Below are 19,623 nucleotides of genomic sequence, written 5' to 3' on the forward strand. Positions count from 1 at the left end.
ACACAGAGGGAAAAAAATCAAAATTTTTACCTGTTAAAAAATTTTTTATAACCAGTAGACCACTCAAACCTCGATTCTATTCATAGGAAAGTCAATTTCATTTTCATGAATAAAATGAACACATTAAAAATGTTCTTTTTTATTGTATCTAGGAAATCTAAATGCAATTCCAAAATTCTGAATAATTTTCAATTGGCATATCTCTTTCACATTACTCAGGTTTTGAACTTCAAGTATTATCATTTCATTTTTTTTAAAGATTTTTTCTAATAATGTAAGGAAATTGAAAATAATTTTTATTCCTTGATATTTTAATATATGTTAAAAGTCTTAATATAGATCCATTATTTTTTTTAAAATTCCATCTATTTTTTTTTTGATGAAAATGAATTTAATAAAATTTTCTGAAATTTGATTTGATTTTAAAACTATCTTAATTTTAATACTTGTACTATAATTAAAATGAAATTCATTGAAATCTATGTTTTAAAATGAACATACTGGAAACAGAGTTTAAAAAAAATGGCGACAGAATACAGTGATAAAAGTATTCTTTTATTATTCAATATTTTTCTTGAATCACACAACATAATATACTTTGGCAAAAATATGAAAGCCTCAGTATCACTCACACATGGCACAGACATAAAAAATATGCTCTTATATTGAATGTGAAGATATTTAACATACACAGTATTTTAAATGATAAGAGTAATATTAACAAATACGACTATTGATCTTATACATATTTCTGCCTATCATGAAAAATAAGAGCAAATATTAATCCATTAAAATGTACACTTTTATCAATCTTTTTTGTTTTTGTTTTTTTCCCTCTTTCTATTTCAAAATCAAGCTGAAATGAAATTCTTTTAGCTTATTTGTTAACACTTCGTAATAAATAAAATTTTTATCTGATTTTTTAAAGCAATATAGCAAAGTAGCACTTTGTAAACAATCCTAGAAAAATGCAGAAAATAAAATTGAATGAAAGTATGATTAATTTAAAAATATATTGTTGTGTTTTCTATACCTAATATTAAATTAAAAATCATTCAATCAAATATGCACAAAATAAGATCTATAAGCTATTTAACAATTAAAATTTTTAGAAGCACTTATTCAATACATGAGGCTTTTGATAATTTAAAAAAATAAAATTTTCATTATTTTTAAATTTGGAATAACAATATTTTTTTTCATCACAAAATAATTAAGATTACGTTCAGAATAATATAAGTTCATGTATAATTCAATGGGGGAAAAAATCAAATAATACATAAATGAGATGTATAACATTTATGACATTATCTTCTTAGTATCTGCAATTTATTGAAGAAAATAATACCACGAATATATTTTTGAAAGTTTTTACCAAAGTATTTACTAAATTTCTTTTAATCTGGTAATACTCTTTTTACACTAAACACAAAGAATTACAATAAATTTCTTAGAATAACAGTTCACAACTAAAAATAAAATATATAAATAAATAGAAATTTACATTGCAAAAGTACAATAATTAACATTATCACATTACATAGAAAACAGTTTGGAAATTAACTTAGTATCAGAAACATAATTTTTTTTAAAAATAAAAACGACTCTTATTATCATGGTATTTAGTTTAAAGATGCTGAAAAATTAAAGTTTATTTTTACAATAGCTCCAATAGAAAAAGGTTCCATTATTAATCAGACATTCAAGAATTGATAAATACCATGCAGTTACTATTACACAATGGTTTTGAAGAAATATAATACTTTTAAAATAAGAAACCTCTACTTGCAACGCTTTGCAATATATTATGCAATACGAAAAGGTAAACTTCAGCCTTTCAATAATCAGAAATTTCTTACTTTCGGTGAATAAGGTGTACACATTTATATTCTGTACAAAAGTTATTTGTACTCTGTAAGGTTTAAGTCACATTTAAATACAAATGCACTTTCAAAAAATGCAGCTTGCAGCAAAACTTCATCAATCAATTTAAGTCCAGTGCTTCATCTTATGAACTGAACTTGCTTATTTATAAATAATAAAATAAAATTTGTTAGTTTTACACTGCCAACCCCAAAAAGGAGAAGGCTCGACGAGAAATAATGCTTTATTTCCAACATTAGAAAATCATTAAAAACAGTGTAAAACTTAACAGCTAAGATCACAACTTAAAAAATCCAGTTTTCATAAGAAAAACAGTTTTTCAGCTTTCATTCAAAAGAATCACAGTGGCCATGTTGATGTCATTGTTGCATGACTGGAGGGCACGAACAACATTTTGCCGTTCAAATCCCATTTCAACAAGTGTTTTCACCTAAAAGAAATTTTATTAGTCAAAAAATAAAAACTCATTTTAAAAATAACACAAATTTGCTAAAAATATGACTGTAAATGCAATTTTCAGTGAATAATTATATTACAAATGTACATAATAAAAATATCTTTAAAAATTTTAATGCAAAAACATGGTAATTATTCTAAAAATCTGCTAGTCATTCAAATTTCGAGTGTTTTTTTTTTTTCAGAGAAGGGGAGGGGAGGTAGAGAATAAAAAAAATCTTTAAAAATTTTAATGCAAAAACATGGTAATTATTCTAAAGATCTGCTAGTCATTCAAATTTCAAGTTTTTTTTTTTTTTTCAGAGAAGGGGAGGGGAGGTAGAGAATGCAGAACCTTATAATTTTTTTAATAGAGTTTGATGAGGGCTACATGCAAACAAGCATTCCACTCTTCAAAATTTATATCATAGTAGCATCCAAAACTTTAATCCATTCATTCATCAAGTCTGCTTGATAGATCCTGGATGGAATTGGGTCTTGAACAGTAATTCCAATTTCAAAACTGAGATTCTACCACAAAATCATTCAAATTCTACAAATTTTTTGCAGTTTTACATAAAACTATGCAGATATTTGAAGTTACAATAAAAAAAATACTTTATAAACTTTTGAGTTTGTACAAATCATTTTCTATTTCAATAAGGGATTTGACTGTTGCAATATTATCTATAATTGGTTACTAATATTTGTTTTAAATTGCCACTTTTCTACTAATAATTCCTAATAAGTTGATTGTTACTAAGTTTTTTGAAAACAAGACAAAAGAAAACTTCAGAAAATGTACCTGATTTAGATGAGAAATGGATATATAACACAGAAACCATTTACATTAAAGAAAGAGCATTCAAAAGCACACAAATTTTGTCTAAAATTTAATCGCATACATCAAAATTAACATAACATTTGTATTTTATTTTAAACTTTTGGATTTTGAATTTTTTTAATTTTAAAAATTATTTAAAATAAAACAAGATTCAAAACTTCCTTTAAAAATTCTATTGGACATATCAAAATGGTGTTAATGCCATAATTAAGAATCAAAATTCTACACATTAATTCTTCCAATAAAAAGATTGACGTCAGTGTGAAGAAATTGAAAATATAATAATAATGCAGTTATTTTAAAACGAAAATAAACAATGTAAATTACTTGATCCTCTTGAACAGGTGTGGATGCATCAATGTGATTTTGATTTATACCATTAGCCATTTCTGCAGAATCTAAAAGAAAGTAAGAATTGTATGAAAATGACAACTTGCATACATTAGTAACACATAATTTTTAATTTTATTAAAATTATTACATATGATACTGTAGCATATTTTTGATGACAAATTGGATGAATTCAGAGATAAGAACTTGTCAAAAAAAAAAAAGAGTAATAATATCTTTAAAAAAATGAGTTGTAGTAGTCAATGTAAATTCCTTATTAAAACATAGCAGATAATATTAATAAGATAAATAATTGTTGCAAAAAAGAACAAAACCATGTAAGCATGTAACAGTTAAATTATAAAAGAAAAATATTGCATTATTTCAATAAATAATATTCTAATTTTAACATAACTGAATAAAATAAGACAGCATTTTATATATCCATTGACTATTACAATTCTAAATTCCATGCATATCAAGGCCAAAAAAACATTTAATGATATATAAGTCAAACATAATGGCATGATATTTAAATATTTTAGAGTATTTTTTTTTTTCACAAATATGAGATGAATGTGAAATTTAGTTAATTCCAGAATTAACAATCATTACTTCAAAACAGAGCACTGAAATCAACAGAAACATGTAATAAAAGTAACAAATTATTAAAAAGTGCTAGATTTAATATTGTAATCATGTGATGTATTTCTCTTAGTGCAGCATAAAGATATATAAATAAGCACCATGTAATAATAAACTGATTAACAAGTAAATACTTAATTCAATTTGAAGCATAGATTTGATCTGATTTATTTTTAAAGATTATATAGTGCCAGGCAAATATAATTTTAAAAACTTTTTATAGATAAAAATTAAGAGTTTTTTAAAAATATTAAATTAAATATATATAATTATTTAAAAATTCCTTCCATTATCTTAAACATTAAAAAAAGTTTTTAAATTGCAACCTTTGCTCATTAATTTGAATAAATTGCATATTCTAACAGAAAATTATTTAAGAACTTGAGAAAACATATTAATGTTTTTTAATAAAGAAATACTGGAATGAAATATGGCTAAACCTTGAAGTGAAATTTAACTGTCTAATTAAAAAAGTGCTGGCATTAATGAGTTAAATGATGGTGATACAGAAGAATAGTAAACAAGTCCAAAAAACAGTAGAAACTTAATATGAACTGTCAGTTATTTTTATTAATTATTTTCTTTCTTTCTCTCAATCAAAGTATTTTTTGTATTTCAATATTTCTAACTTTTTATAATAGCTTTAAATCATTCTATAAATTAATTGACACTGCATTTAGTTATATATATATCCTAAATTTACTGTCTGAGACATAACCGTTTTACATTTTTATTATTTTTATCAAATGAAAATAAGTTCTGATCAATATGTATTCATTTTATAATCATGACACATCCATTTAAAAATGCTTGTTGCATTTTCCTCAATTCTTTTCAAAGGATCTAATCCATTGCTTGCAGACCAACAATAATACGAAAATATAAAATTAAATACCAGCAGAACTGTCTGTTTCTCGTTGCCGATTCCTTCTTAGCAAGGATGTTGGACTAAAAGTGTTATTCCAAATATTCTGATTGTGAAAACTACCAAAGAGACCTCCATCATTAGCTGGTGGGACTAGTCTTTCAGCATACCCTTGGGCCATTTGTTGTCGATTATGAAATCGCTAGAAACAGAAATTGTATATTATATATATATATATATATATATATATATATATATATATATATATATATGCTATAAAATGCACAATTTTTTTTAACAAAATGGGGGGGGGGAATACTTAAAGAGAATAGAAGATATTCTATTCTCGGGAATCCAATCTCTCAACATTCATGCATACCAGTAGCAATTTCTATGTATGTGCAAGCAATTTCAGCTGCTAGGAGAGACAGCAAAATAAGGATATCCACTCTTAATGAAGAAACATATTTGAGGATCATAAAATTATAAATTTTAGACGCATTTTCAAATTATAAATAAAATGCCACCTTTATTCTTACTTATTACGAGTAAATGCTTGTGTGAAAAGTAGTACTATGGACACCTGTTATGCAAAGCCAATAATTAGAGTGCAAAGTGAATTTCAGGATAACAATGCAAGCGGCTATATGGTAAGTCATTGGATGGTTACTTTTAGTGTTATATAAATTACTACCGAGTGCTCACCTTACAAAATACATTCATATTCTCAAGGCAAAATCAAGTCACAAATTTGTTTTTCTCTTCTCTCATAATAAATAATGAATGTAAATTTTGCAAATTTTTTATAACATTTTAAGGATTTAATGATAAATTAAGTACTTTTCTGAGTGCAGCAAAATAAAATTCAAGAACAGAGGAAACCCTGGAAAACCACCATATCTGCATGATTCGGCAAAAATGGAATCCAATTAATAAGTATACATGAATAAAAATATTGTGTTTAAAATCCATTTGAATTGCCAGGAACTTGATTCTGAATTAATATTTTACAAATATTAAAATCACAGAACTTTAATCTTTTGAAAACAATTATTATTTTCCTATACTACCTGAACAATGACTGTATTTAAAACAGCTAACTATTCAAACTTAATACAAATATTAAAAAAAAAAAAAAAAGTTAACTCTTGATTACCCATAGGTGAGTTACACATTATTGTTAATTCCAAAATGTTAAAAACAACTCCCATCACAAATTTAACCACTTGAAAGTTTCCCTTCCCACTCTATGGTGATGAAAAAGCCTATTTTTCATTTTTTGGGAAATTACCAAACAGGAACGAATGCTTAAAAAAAATAGGTGCTAGAAAATTTATTTTATATCTATTTAATAGTCTTTTAAAATTTAGTTTTCATGTAGTAAACTTTAAATAAGGAGGCAAGTATAATCTAACATTATAAATGAGAAACTTTTTATTTCTTGATCATTTTCCCAAAAAAATTCTTTTTAAGTAGCACAAAAAAAAGCTGCCTTGTCAATCTCATTTTCTAGTCAATCGGAGCACTCACTTAGCGAGTCAAAAATGTATTTCAATCAGAATGCATTTTATGCATTTCATAAATAATTAAGAAATATATGACAAACTAAAAAGAAATAGCATTTGTAGCAAGTGATGTACTATGCTGGTAAAAGCAAAATTCTCACTTTTCCAGAGTGAAAAGAATAATACAACTTAGTTTCTTTTCCTGCTCTATATTAATTTAACAGTACTATTCATTATCAACTTAGAACAACTTAAGAACACCAGACTCTTTTGTTAGAAACACTATAAATTAAAAAAAGAGAAAAAATCAGTAGATTAGACAAGAAAAATAAGTTCCCTCGGCAAAACTTGCAAAAATTAAAGAAAATCTCTCTTATAAGTACCTGAATGACATACAGGGAAAACAATAAAATGGTGTTAAAAAAAACACTAGCTAGTAATTTTGTTAAAAAGTAAACCAAAAAATGTGTAAGCTTGGAAAAATATTATATATGTATGCATAAGCCTGCATAATAAACTTTCAAAAAAGCCTTTTCATGTCAATTTGCATCTTTTGTTTTAGCCATTTTGCAGATTATCAGCAAAATTTTATTATCCACAGTTGTTGCATGCATGACCCAACTCCACAGATAATAAAGATCAATGTGTAATAATTTACCATTTGAAATTTCATCGTAAACAAATTTAAAATATAAAAAAAGCTGTTGTTTGGCAACTAGAATTTTAGAACATAACCCAAGTCAAATTTTCAAATACAAAAGCAAAGATATATTAAATAGGGAGTAAAAATGCATTACATGATAAAACATACATAATTAATAATTCATTTTGAATAGCATTTTAATGTATTCCTTACCCCCGAATTACCTCCTCTTGACTCTCTAGCTCTTGAAAGCAGAAGCTGTTGCTCCATCAAATCTAATTGCTGCTGTCTTTGAATTTCCAAAGTAGCACCCATGGGTACAGAATTCTCAACTGGAGGAGATGAATCAAGAATCCAACCAAGGCAGGCTCCAAAGCATTTTGCAATGAATTTGGGTACTTTAATAATATCTAAAACATGTAGAAAATTCCAGCGACAAATCACTCCGGCAAGCTAAAAAAAAAAAAAATCCACTCAATTAAAATATTATAGTTTAATCTTAAAATGCTTTTTAAGCATGTTTTATTTAAAAGAAAATTTAGCAAAAATCAAAACTTTCCAATAACTTTAATTTATTACAATATCATATGCTGCATATAAAATTCTGATTACTAAATTACATTTTAAAAAAACCTTACAAACTGAAAGAGGAACTTAATTTTAAAGTGTCATTATAGTGAAGAAAAAAGAAAAGAACTTTATCCAGCATCAACGTTTAAAGAAAATATATTATTGACATGCTTTAACTTTAAATTAACAATACTAAAAATAATATTTAATTTTGACTAAACATTGCAAATTGATGACAAAATATTTATAGTATTTTTATAATTATTAGGTAAATGAATGAAATATGAAATACAATTACTTAGAAAAAACAGAATGAAATTCCTTTCATTTTAGTTTAAAACATGCACAAATATCTCCAATTTCCCATCTAAAAGTTGCATTATTATATGTTAAAACCCATGAGTCATTAAAAAAAGATGAATTTGAGTGAAAATTCAATAAATGAATCCAAATTAATTTTCAAATATAAAAGCTGAAATATTATATGCTGCAAAAATATTGAAATTAGGACAGAAAAAATTAAAATTTCTATAAAATATTTCAAGCCAGTACAATATCCTATCTTTATAGCAAAGAGTAAAAAATCCTAAATATGAAAAATTCATATAAGAATTCAAAGAGATGTAACATTTAATAAAGCAATTTAAAATTATACTTAAAAGAAGAACTTACTAGAGAACAAATACCAGCAATCATGGATTCCTTGTTACTACTTATAATCTAGAAAAAAAATGAAGAACATTAGCAACAATATACATTTGAAGTTTTGTAATACATATATATATATATATATATATATATATATATATATATATATATATATATATATATATATATATATATATATATATATATATATATATACAAATGGCAGTGTTTGCTTATGCGCGTCTTCTGCAGACTAAAAAAACTATTGGACAGATTTTATTCAAATTTTGTATACAGATGTTTCTTGGCACCAAGAAGTTTTCTGGAAAGTTTTGAGTTAATTAACAAAATGGTTAATTTTTCTGTTAACTAGAAACTATTTTTCACATCTCTGCAGTTTACTTCTTTGCCTAAAACCTATCTATTGCTTTTCCTATGTGTAGAGGGGAAAGGCTACTGATTTTTTTTTTCTATGATAATCAGGCAAAGCTTCTAATGGCAAGGAAAATTATTTGTATGTTCACAAACTATTTTTCTTGTCAGTAGGATTTTAGAAAATATGATAGCAAAGCATTGCCAGATCAGTTATTATCAATAAAATAATAGTTTGATTTTCACCATGATTAGCATGAATATATCTTAAAAAGAATTCCAGCAGAAATCATTTCTTTCTTCATTAATTTAAATTGGTGTATTATTAGATGTAATTTATTATTGTTTGCTCTTAAAATCTGTTTTAATGAATTGTTCATGTTATAATATTTCATTATTAATGTTCATGTAATAATATTTGTTAAAGATTTAACATTTGCCTTTATCACGGAACAGGGCAATATACACTTCTTTAGATATTATAAGATATTATTCTCTGGTGTAACAGATTTTATATTAATTCAAATAAAATAGCTGTTGATAGAAAGATCTGTATTAAAATAACTCATATAAAAGAACCTTTTAACAACAACAACAAAAAATGTGCATGTACAAGCATCTGTATGTTTAATGCTGGTTTGATATATAATAATTTAACTTTTACTATAAATATTAACTATACATTTTAAATCTTACTCACAAAATTGTAGTACTAGGGAGATTTTAATGAACTTTTTTTGGTAAATAATATTTTAACAATTTTAAACCATGTTTCATAAATAGGAAAGATTTTTTATACCAATTCACAATGAGAATTTCAGATTATTTATTCTTTTCTAGAGTTGCAAATTGTAATGCTTAATTAAATCCTATATAACGCTCATAAATATCATTAGCAATTTATGGAAAAATATGAAATTTGAACAGATTTTTAAAAAAATTTTGGTGCAGTTTGTAATTTGGTGAAGAACTATGGGATTAAAAATAATTTATCAATTATCTCCTCATTTTAATTAACAATTGATAACAGAAAATAGGAAGATTTTGCATAACATAATGTTTATTAGAAAGCATATTTACAATAAAAATATCATTTTTTAAAAATGCCTTTATATCATAGTAACATACCACTGAATGCTAGCATTAGTTAAATAATTTTATCCCAAATAATATCAGATATACCAGCTAGTTAACTCATAAAATAAAAGTAGACTTATCAATAATCAATAATTTTACTACAGTTAAATTTTGTTCTTGAAATTCAATACCAATACCACCAAAAATTAAAATTTTAAAATGTATTGTTTTTTAAAAACTCCAAAATCTAATGAAAATAAATTTTAAAAAATAAGATTAACCAAAATACTAAAAACTCAAATACTTTTTTATTACATATATAATATTTCAATAATAAAAAAAAATACTGTAACAAATTCACAATGCGATTTAAAAAAAATTATTAGCCATAATATGCTTCAGCATGAAAATAAAAGATGTTCATATATTCACAGAATGAAATGAAAAATAGCATGCATACCTGGAGTCCTACCAAATAAGTTAGTGTTTTTCCTGTTACTGGGACTCCCAGAATATATGATTGTGCAACTCTTGGAATGTCCATAAAATAATTTGCAAATAAAGGAAAAATGAGCCCATACCTGCATAAAGAAGTTTAAAAATATTAACTATATATTTAGAAAGTTCCACATCCAAAAATGTTATTTTTAATTTTCAATAAAAAAGCTTAAAATCCTTTTTGTATAAAGAAAGTTTTTTGCTTTATAGTAGAAAGCAGAGAAATATGGAAAATTCAAATGTAAGTATACAGGCGATAAAAAATTTTTTTAACAATAATATATTCATTTGAGAGCAAGAAATGCATTCCAATGTGAAATTTAAAATCAATTTCTATTAATTCTGTTCAGCAAAATAAACATATTCCAAAGACACATAATAAAACAAACTGAAAACATACTAGTTCATTTTGGCATAATATTTTTTGAAAGCTTATTCTATAAATATATTTAAGATTCCAATTACATTTTTTTTCCCTTCTGTTTCTGAAATTTTTGCATTAAAAAAAAACAAAAAAAAAAAAAACAGAAGAAATTTTAGAAGACTGGCAATTAGCCTTCGTGTTTAAGTCGTGTGCAAGTCATTAAAATATGGATAAGATTAAGGAAAACTGTGAAAACAGTAATTTTTAAATTGCAAATAAATGATTAAAATCAGTTATGATACAAACAAAACCTCATATAATTTTGAATTTTGCCAAACAAACACCTAAATATAAAATAAATATGATTAATTAAACAATAAGTTTATACAGAAAAAAGCAGATATTAAAAATATAGTAAAATTATTACATAAAAGAAAATTAAGCGATCTTAAGAATGATAAATTTTAATTCCAAAAAAGTTTATTAACATAGCATTTCCATGAAAAGAGTCGTTGAAATACTTGGCATTTAAACTTTAAAATAATGTTCATTAAATCCTGTAATAAACATTATTACAAAAAAAGTTACAAATTTGCCACTTCTACATTTTTGAAGCAATTATTTCTTTTTAACACATTCTTAAAAATATACAAAATAAGAAATATTAATGACTTACGGTCCAGTAGGAAGAAATGTGATCTGCACATCCAAGTGATTAAGCAAATACACAAATGATAATTCCAGAATAGTAGAAACAGTACATGCAGCTAATAAATAAGACTGAAACATCAAAATTAGTGATTATTATTATGTGAGAAATATAATCAATTAAATGAAAGCATATTATATAAAATTTTAAAAATCAAGCAAAGAATATTTGCATGAATACATAAAAATTTTTAATCTACAGATATACTGCATATAAATAATGTTTATTCTAAGTACTTGAGTTTTTCCCATCTCTACTGTCCGAAATCTAAGAAAAAATAAACATAACAATTTCAGACTCTTTTTTAAGACTTTAATTATTCAAAACACAATCCATTTTCTGCAATGGAAGTAGAAATATAATTGCCATGTAAAAATATAATTGCAGAAATACAATTGCTGCATATACTACCATGGGCAATGGAAGTATACTACCTTTTAGTTTTCTCTTAATTTCTTTTAGATATATTAAATAATATATATATAATTTTAACTTAATTCAGGGTAGTTGAATTTCCTGTGACAATGCTTTAGGGGGAAGGGATGGTATGTATGTATATTTTTTTAATTGTTTTAATAGTTTGTTAGCCTAAAAACTGAATATCATAGGGATATCTCTTATCCTTCTATGATTTATTTATTCCTTTTGTGTCCATTTATATTTAAATAGTACTTCATTACCTATTTCCAAAAATACATTTTAAAATCATTTTTTTTTATATTGAAAATCTTCATGTCACATTTTTTAAGATTTGGGGCAATATTTTTGGTTTTCAATCACTCAATGGCAATTATATTTCCTAGAAGGTATCTATTGCATTAAGATTGAATGTTTCATTTACTATTTTATTCTAGTTTGCAAATGCATTGTTTTGACTAACACTTGATTTCAATAGTTCTTGAATTTAAAAATTATAAGTAATTTTATGCCCAATGTAATTCCTTATTAAAAAAGACCCATTACTTCATCTTGAAGATGATCCTCAGAACATCAGTGTTTAGTTTCTACAGCAATTTTATTTGCTCCTCTTTCTAATAGTTGAACTTTGTCTAATTCACAAATCTACAACTTTTATTCTAGAGCTTGCTTGTTTGCATTGTATTTTTAGCATTGTGGCAAGGTAACCACCTGTCTCCTTCCACTGGGAATATATAAAGTAACTAGTTTCATATGTATAAGAAAAACCAACAGCTAATTAGATCCTTTCTTTAAACTACTTAAAACAATTTTCAGATTCCTTCAGCAGTCTCATTCTTCTGTCTCTCTCTCTCTCTCTCTCTCTCTCTCTGTGTTCATTTAATTATATGGCTTTCTCCCCCCCCCCACTTCTTGAGCTTGTTTACACTGTAACTGCTTTGAAAGCAATATAACAGGAAATCCGAGATTAAATACCTTTTCCTTTTGGTAATTATAAAATTAATAATTTTAGATATTTAAAAGAAATTATTTGATTAGGATTTTCCTAAATAAAACAATTATCACCATAGCATTTGTTCTTTAGATCAGAAAGGACCAGTAAACTTGAATAGTTTATCAACAGATTCTGAGACGATCAAATTTCAATGACTCCCTCTCATTAAGGGGTGAGACGGGGAAAGATTAATGCACTTCCGGTATTCCCTTTGACCTTGGATTTTGCCTATTATATACTAGTAAATGTAAACATCTCCTCCTTTCACCTCTATTTTGAAGAATTAAACCCATCCTAATGTATGCGCAAAAACACGGAGGGTTTTACAATCCGTTGCTGAACTATATGATTTTATACACTAATTAGGATCATTTGAAATTCGATAAAAATTAAACATGAAACATCATATGGTAATCAAATTACTATCACTTTATAAGCAAAGTAAAAGAGAGAGATTGTATTTTGCTTTATGTTATTGACAATAAAAAAAAATCAAAAATATAAAACAAAAAACAAAAATATAAAAAGTAAGTCTGAGTAAAAGAAAAAAAAATTAGAATACCAAATGATAAAATATATATATAAAGCATGCATAACAAAATGATTCAGTCAATTATATAATTTGGGATGAATTTAGAATACTTTTCCTTTATCGGTCAACAATGTCTGCAGAAAACAATATATTAGTTTTTAAACGTTTGAACAGATTTCACTCCTTGATGAAGCATCAATGAAATTTTAGCAGCCTTATTCTATTTTTGTTTACATTATTTAGCCACAACATTAATGAAAGTGAGTATCACCACAAATGAAGAAATTATAGTGGAAAACAATTAAAAATTCTGAACCAATGAATTCATTTTAAGATTTGATTACATCATGGAAAAATATTGTTACAAAGATATTATGGAAAAATATTGTTACAAAGATATTATGGAAAAATATTGTTACAAAGATATTATGGAAAAATATTGTTACAAAGATATTATGGAAAAATATTGTTACAAAGATATTATGGGAAAATATTGGGAGCAAAACTATAACCAAATATAAATGTTTATTAAACTTGAGATTAGATAGAAACAGTTATATCCAAGTTATTTAAATGAATTCAGGTACTAACAAGATAAGAGATATAAAGCAAACAAGAGTAACTGATATAGCTTGTCATTAATTTCAATGAAAACAATTGGTAAGCTTAAAGATATGATAGTTATCAAGTTTGGGTATGATCAGCTAGTAAAAATAATAGGATCTACTTCTATGCTAAATTTAAAATAAAATGTTTGGTTTTTATTGTCAAACAAAAACTATTATCAATTTCTAGAAAGAAAAGAAAATGATATAATAAAATGCCCAATTCTAATCCAATCTTTTTTTTCTTTTTTTTTTTCCCTTCAAGTTGATGTACATTATTGTTGTTTCACTTGAACAACAGTTTCTAACAAAAGTATGTGAACTGAACTTAAAACAAATTTAAGAAAAAAATCGATTTTAATTAAAAAATTTTGCAAAATCTAACTAATGTGATATTTTATAATTATTTCCATAATTTATTTATTTTAGAACTTAAATTAGAATAAATCTTTTTTAGCCAAAAAAAAAAAAAAAAGTCTATGAAATATGCAACAAGTTCAAACACTTACCGCAAATTTATGTGAGCCATATCTCCTTTCAAAAATCCTAAAATAATATATCAATAAACAACCACACACTAAGTCTTTGGTTTCTAAGAAGGTTAACTTAGATGTAATCACTCTCCATACCTACAAAAAAAAAAAAAAAAATCAAACATCAACTTTTTTTCCCCATATCTTAAAAAAAAATGAATTAACTAATGAATATGCAATACTAATAATATAATGACAAAAATGGAAATAAGTGCATTTTTCTCTTCAAATGTAAAATTACTTATACATTTAGTATCAAAATTGGAATAGGAAATTTTAAGTATTCTGGAAAAAAAAAAAAATGATTCCACAACATTAAAAATATTCATTAAAAAAATTAAAGATATTTTATTCTTTTATTATCAAGATATTTTGCAATATTACAAAGAATTACATTGAGGAATCAGAAGAATAAAATTAAATTACAGAGAAAAGCATAACAAGCATTTACCTTAAAAATTTGAAGATAACCCAAAAAAATTATTAATCACAATTTGTTTTTATGGTTTTGTACATACAATGTAATGAAATAATTTTCATAAAAATATTATATCTCATTTCCCTCTTTTAAATAATAAAGTCATTTTTACAATTTAAATCAGACATCAGAGATAAAATTCAAAAATACATTAAATTTCACCAATATTTATATAATAATTTTAACCAAAAATTATCAAAAAAAGGCATTTTTTTAAATTTTACAAGATTATTAATTATGCAATTCTATTAATTATGCAAAATCTATGATAGTGAAAAACAGGCAACAAAACAAGCTTTTGAGAAGAAATAAAAGAATAAGTATCATTTTCAGAATGCTAATGCATTTTACATGATTTCAGAATACACACACATACCTCTAATTTTTGAAATATACTGGGTATGTTATACATAACATATTGTTTTATATGAGCAAGAAGAGGCACATTTAAGGCGCAAGATGTTAAAAACATGCATCCAAGAATACCTTTGGATACAGGAGCTTTATCTGGAAAAAATAAAAAAATTGTAACTTGCACAATTTTCAATTGAAAATATATTTTTTTTAATTCTAGTTTAATTCTGAACAGATAATTAATATACTAGCATTTATAACTGTTATAAATCTGTTAGATATTAGCTTCAATTTCTTACTTTCTAACTCATTATTAACTAACTATCTCTGTTGATTAAATGGATTGGCTATATTTAATATCCATTAAATATCTACTAAAATAATTTGATAATCTTGTTTCCTTAAACAAAGAAGATTTAAATATAAAATTATCACAGATATTAAAAGCAATGTATGCAATATGTAAGCAATGCACATCTATGCAAGGTATTTATAATATACGCATTGCATAAACATGTTTAAGACTATTTTCAAAGCCTTATATATATTTTATATACTAAACATATGAAACTCTTTACTAGAGTCAAACCACATACTGTCATATTTACATGAAAAATTTAACAATTTAATAACACAATCAAAGAATTTTACTGTCTTACCTTGAAGGCATTCAATACATGTGTGAGAATAAATCACCAGAAACAATGAAAAGTAGACCTTATTATAAATAAATCATGCATATGAATCTTACAAAATTTGTACCCTTTTTCTTAACAATGAGAGCAATAACAAGCCAGCACTAATACTGAAGCAGATAAGTTTTAGTCAACAATGAGTAATCAATTTTTTTTATCAATAAAAGACATTAAAATATTTTTATTTAGAGCAAACTAAGTTATATTATCTGATATTAAATAAAATCTTAATTTTGATACTTCTGTAATTTTTTAATTTCATTAAATTAATAGGATATAACTATAGAAGAATTAAAAACTTAGAAAATAGGCACTTGGGTATTAATGACGTGTCACTCGCAACATAATCAAAATTTTTGCTATGATTAATGTAACATCTTTGATAGCTTTTTTTTTTCGCCATTAATCACTGGCATACGGATAAGAAAACATAAAAAATGCTAAATATTTTACATGATTACTTTTTGAAAATAATTAAATAAATTAGAGCAAATAAAGAAATCTAAAATATTAATAATGTACAAAGCCTTAAAGTGAACAGAATCGACATTAATAAGAAAGGGGGGAAAAAAATTCTAAATAAGGGAAAATATAAAAAGAAAGATTTCAAAATACTGGGGTGGTTAAATCAAATTATGACAGACATTAAAGACAATATTTTTATGCAATGCATATATAGATTGCATAAAAATATATAAGGCTGTCTTCAAAACACATAAAAAAAAAAACAATAATCAGTGCACATAAAAAAAAATTTCTTTAGTTCAGATTTTATATATATATATATAGCACAAAGCTTTATTAAAAGATTTAACATTCCTAAAGCAATGCACATAAAAAAATGAATTTCTTTTCTTTAGTTCCGATTTTATATATATATATACAGTGGCTCAAACAATTGAGAGTACACCTTACTTTTCCTTGATAAATCCGACTTTCAATATAAATAACACATTAACGAGAAGTGCAAACATGTTTTTATTTTTTACACATAATAAATGGTTGAATTTAAAGTAAAAACAAAGAAGAATCAACGAAAATTTCTAAATGGAAAAATTTTAGAAGCATTTTAAATAAACATATGCAGACTTTTATCTCAAAAATTGAGAATACACCAATGAAATTTTTATAATATCTTGCATAGAAAGAAAATGTCAATATTTAGTTGCATGTCTTTTGGCTTTTATAAAGGCCTTTAAACATTGTGGTACCAATTAGACCAATTTTTGGTGGTATTTGAAGATATTTTACCCCATTCTTCTTGCAATATTTATTTTAAATGCGTTTTGTTTCTAATTTTGTTTTTTTGGACCACTGTTTCTAGTGTTGCCCACAGATATTTAATGACATTAGTGTCAGGGTACTGTGGTGGTGTGTCTAATGCTGTTTACAATGAATAAGACACTGCATTTTGACATTACTTACATTCTGTTTGGTGTCATTGTACTGCTGGAAAATGAAATTTCCATATAAACACAAATTTTTAGTACCTTACTTTAGATTGCTGTGAAATATAGCTAAGTAAACCATATGATTCATAATGCCATCTCTAAAAACTTAATTTTCTACCCTGGATGAAGCCATACAACCCCAAATCATGATGGAGACACCACCATATTTAACTGTAGGACGTAAATTATTTGAATCAAAAGCAGAATCAGGCTTTCTCTATATGGTGCGATGGCTGTCTCTTCCAAAAATGTTGATTTTCTTTCATCACTAAATATAATTTTCTTCCAAAAGTTATTGGTCTTCAGTTGATGAGTTTTTGCAAATTTCAAACGCTTTTTCTGAATTCGCAAGCTGATGAATGGTTGGTCTTTAACAATTTGACTTTTATATCCAGCTTGTCTAATTACTTTCGTCTGGTTTCAGTACTTACACGTCTGCCTATGATCTGAGAAATTTCTGCAGCAAGTTGGATGGACCATATAGTTGCAGTAATCTAAATGAAAGTGTTAAAAATTTGGGTTTAGATTAAAATTTCATTTTCCTACAGGACAACGACACTAAACACACCGCACATAACATTAATATGTGGTATCTTTTTCATTATAAACACACATCACCACAGAACCCTGACATCAGTGCCATTGAATATTTATGAACCACACTAAAAACAGTAGTCCAAAAATGCAAAATTAAAAATAAAATCCATTTAAAACAAGTGTTGCAAGAACAATGGGGTAAAATATATTGAAATACCACCAAAAATTGGTCTAATCTGTACCACGACGCTTAAACACCATTATAAAAGCCAAAATACATGCAACTAAATACTTACACTTTCTTTCAATGTGAGATATTACAAAAATTTCACTGGTGTATTCTCAAATTTTTGAGATAAAAATCTGCATATGTTTATTTAAAATGCTTCTAAAACTTTTCAATTTAGAAATTTTTCGTTGATTGTTCTTTGTGTTTACTTTAAATGAAACAATTTATTAAATATAAAAATAAAAACATGTTTGCACTTTTCGTTAATGTGTCATTTATAAGGAAAGTTGGATTTATCAAGTAAATGTAAGGTGTACTCTCAATTGTTTGAGCCACTGTATATAGCACAAATACAATAACTATCATGCAAAAGTTATCTATCTAGGTATTAATTAAATCTAAAATAAATAAAAAACTTACTAATAGTAAATCTTAACTTCTCTCAATATATAGTGTGCATTTCAATAAGGTTAATTTGTTACAAACATACTTATTAAACTATTTTTAAAATGCAGAATAAAAAATACATGATTTTATAAGATAACTGTCAATAACCAATATTAAAATACCTCATTAGAATCAGGCAGCTTCCATAAAGACCTAAATTATTACTAATGTCTAAGAACTTTAAAAGTTAATTTGCTGAATAACTAAAAAAAAAAAAAAAGGGCGTGTTATTAACATGAACTACATTGACAAATTAAGATAATTTCTTATTTAAAAAATAAAAAAATCTGCATTAATGCACAACTAATTTCATTTTTACAAAATTCTTATGAACAGATTAAAAAGTTATCAGATTTAATAAACAATGAAAAGCATTAAAATAAGAAAAAAAATTACCTAATAAATTCAATGTATAATCGTTGTAAAGTAACATAAATCTAAAAGATGTTACTTATTTTTTTAAAGATATTCAATTAAAAAATAATTCTAATTAGTTTAATTTGTACTTAATTTTAAATATTTTTTTAAAAAAAGAAAATGATGAATCAATATATATTGACAATTAAAAGAACTTATGTAAAATTTTATACTAAAGAATTACAGATTTTTTAAAAAGTACACAGAAGATTAAATAATGATTTACTCACAGAAACCAGTCGAACTGTTTTGAGAGAGGATTGCAGCCATTTTATTAAAATGAACCGAAGTAAATGCTTTTGTCCAGAGAAAATTTTATTGAAGGACAGAAGAAGAAATTAAATATTGTAAAACTGTAATATTAATCAAATCAGTTTTTCTAAAATTATAATAATTAGGCATTATAGCATGAAGTAAGGAGGAAACACAATTTGCAGAAATAGATACAATAATTAAACTTGATTAGATTGAAACAAAATAATCTTTTACAAGAGTTACGGATGTACAGCACATTTTCTAAATTTTACCTGAAGATGACGCTGTAA

General features: G+C 25.1%; 1 protein-coding gene across 1 annotated transcript; it reads right to left on the bottom strand.

The window, feature by feature from the left end:
• Positions 1 to 534: 534 nt before the first annotated feature.
• Positions 535 to 19,535, bottom strand: LOC129969485 (ubiquitin-associated domain-containing protein 2-like). Its single transcript, XM_056084079.1, has 10 exons — positions 19,309 to 19,535; positions 15,325 to 15,455; positions 14,447 to 14,566; positions 11,357 to 11,460; positions 10,279 to 10,399; positions 8,394 to 8,441; positions 7,365 to 7,604; positions 5,034 to 5,205; positions 3,491 to 3,561; positions 535 to 2,314 (listed from the first exon to the last, which is right to left on the bottom strand). The coding sequence occupies exons 1-10, from the start codon at positions 19,346 to 19,348 to the stop codon at positions 2,204 to 2,206; spliced, it is 1,158 nt and encodes a 385-aa protein (XP_055940054.1). The 5' UTR covers positions 19,349 to 19,535; the 3' UTR covers positions 535 to 2,203.
• Positions 19,536 to 19,623: the final 88 nt, after the last annotated feature.

This window comes from Argiope bruennichi, chromosome 5, assembly GCF_947563725.1.
Source record: "Argiope bruennichi chromosome 5, qqArgBrue1.1, whole genome shotgun sequence".
NCBI lineage: Eukaryota > Metazoa > Arthropoda > Arachnida > Araneae > Araneidae > Argiope > Argiope bruennichi.

Coding starts and splice junctions, on each gene's coding strand:
- LOC129969485 (XM_056084079.1), bottom strand. CDS start 19,348: ATGGCTGCAATCCTCTCTCAAAACAGTTCGACTGGTTTCT. Junction 15,456..19,308: donor AAACAGTTCGACTGGTTTCT/GTGAGTAAATCA, acceptor TATTTTTTCCAG/ATAAAGCTCCTGTATCCAAA. Junction 11,461..14,446: donor ATGGCTCACATAAATTTGCG/GTAAGTGTTTGA, acceptor TTGATGTTTCAG/TCTTATTTATTAGCTGCATG.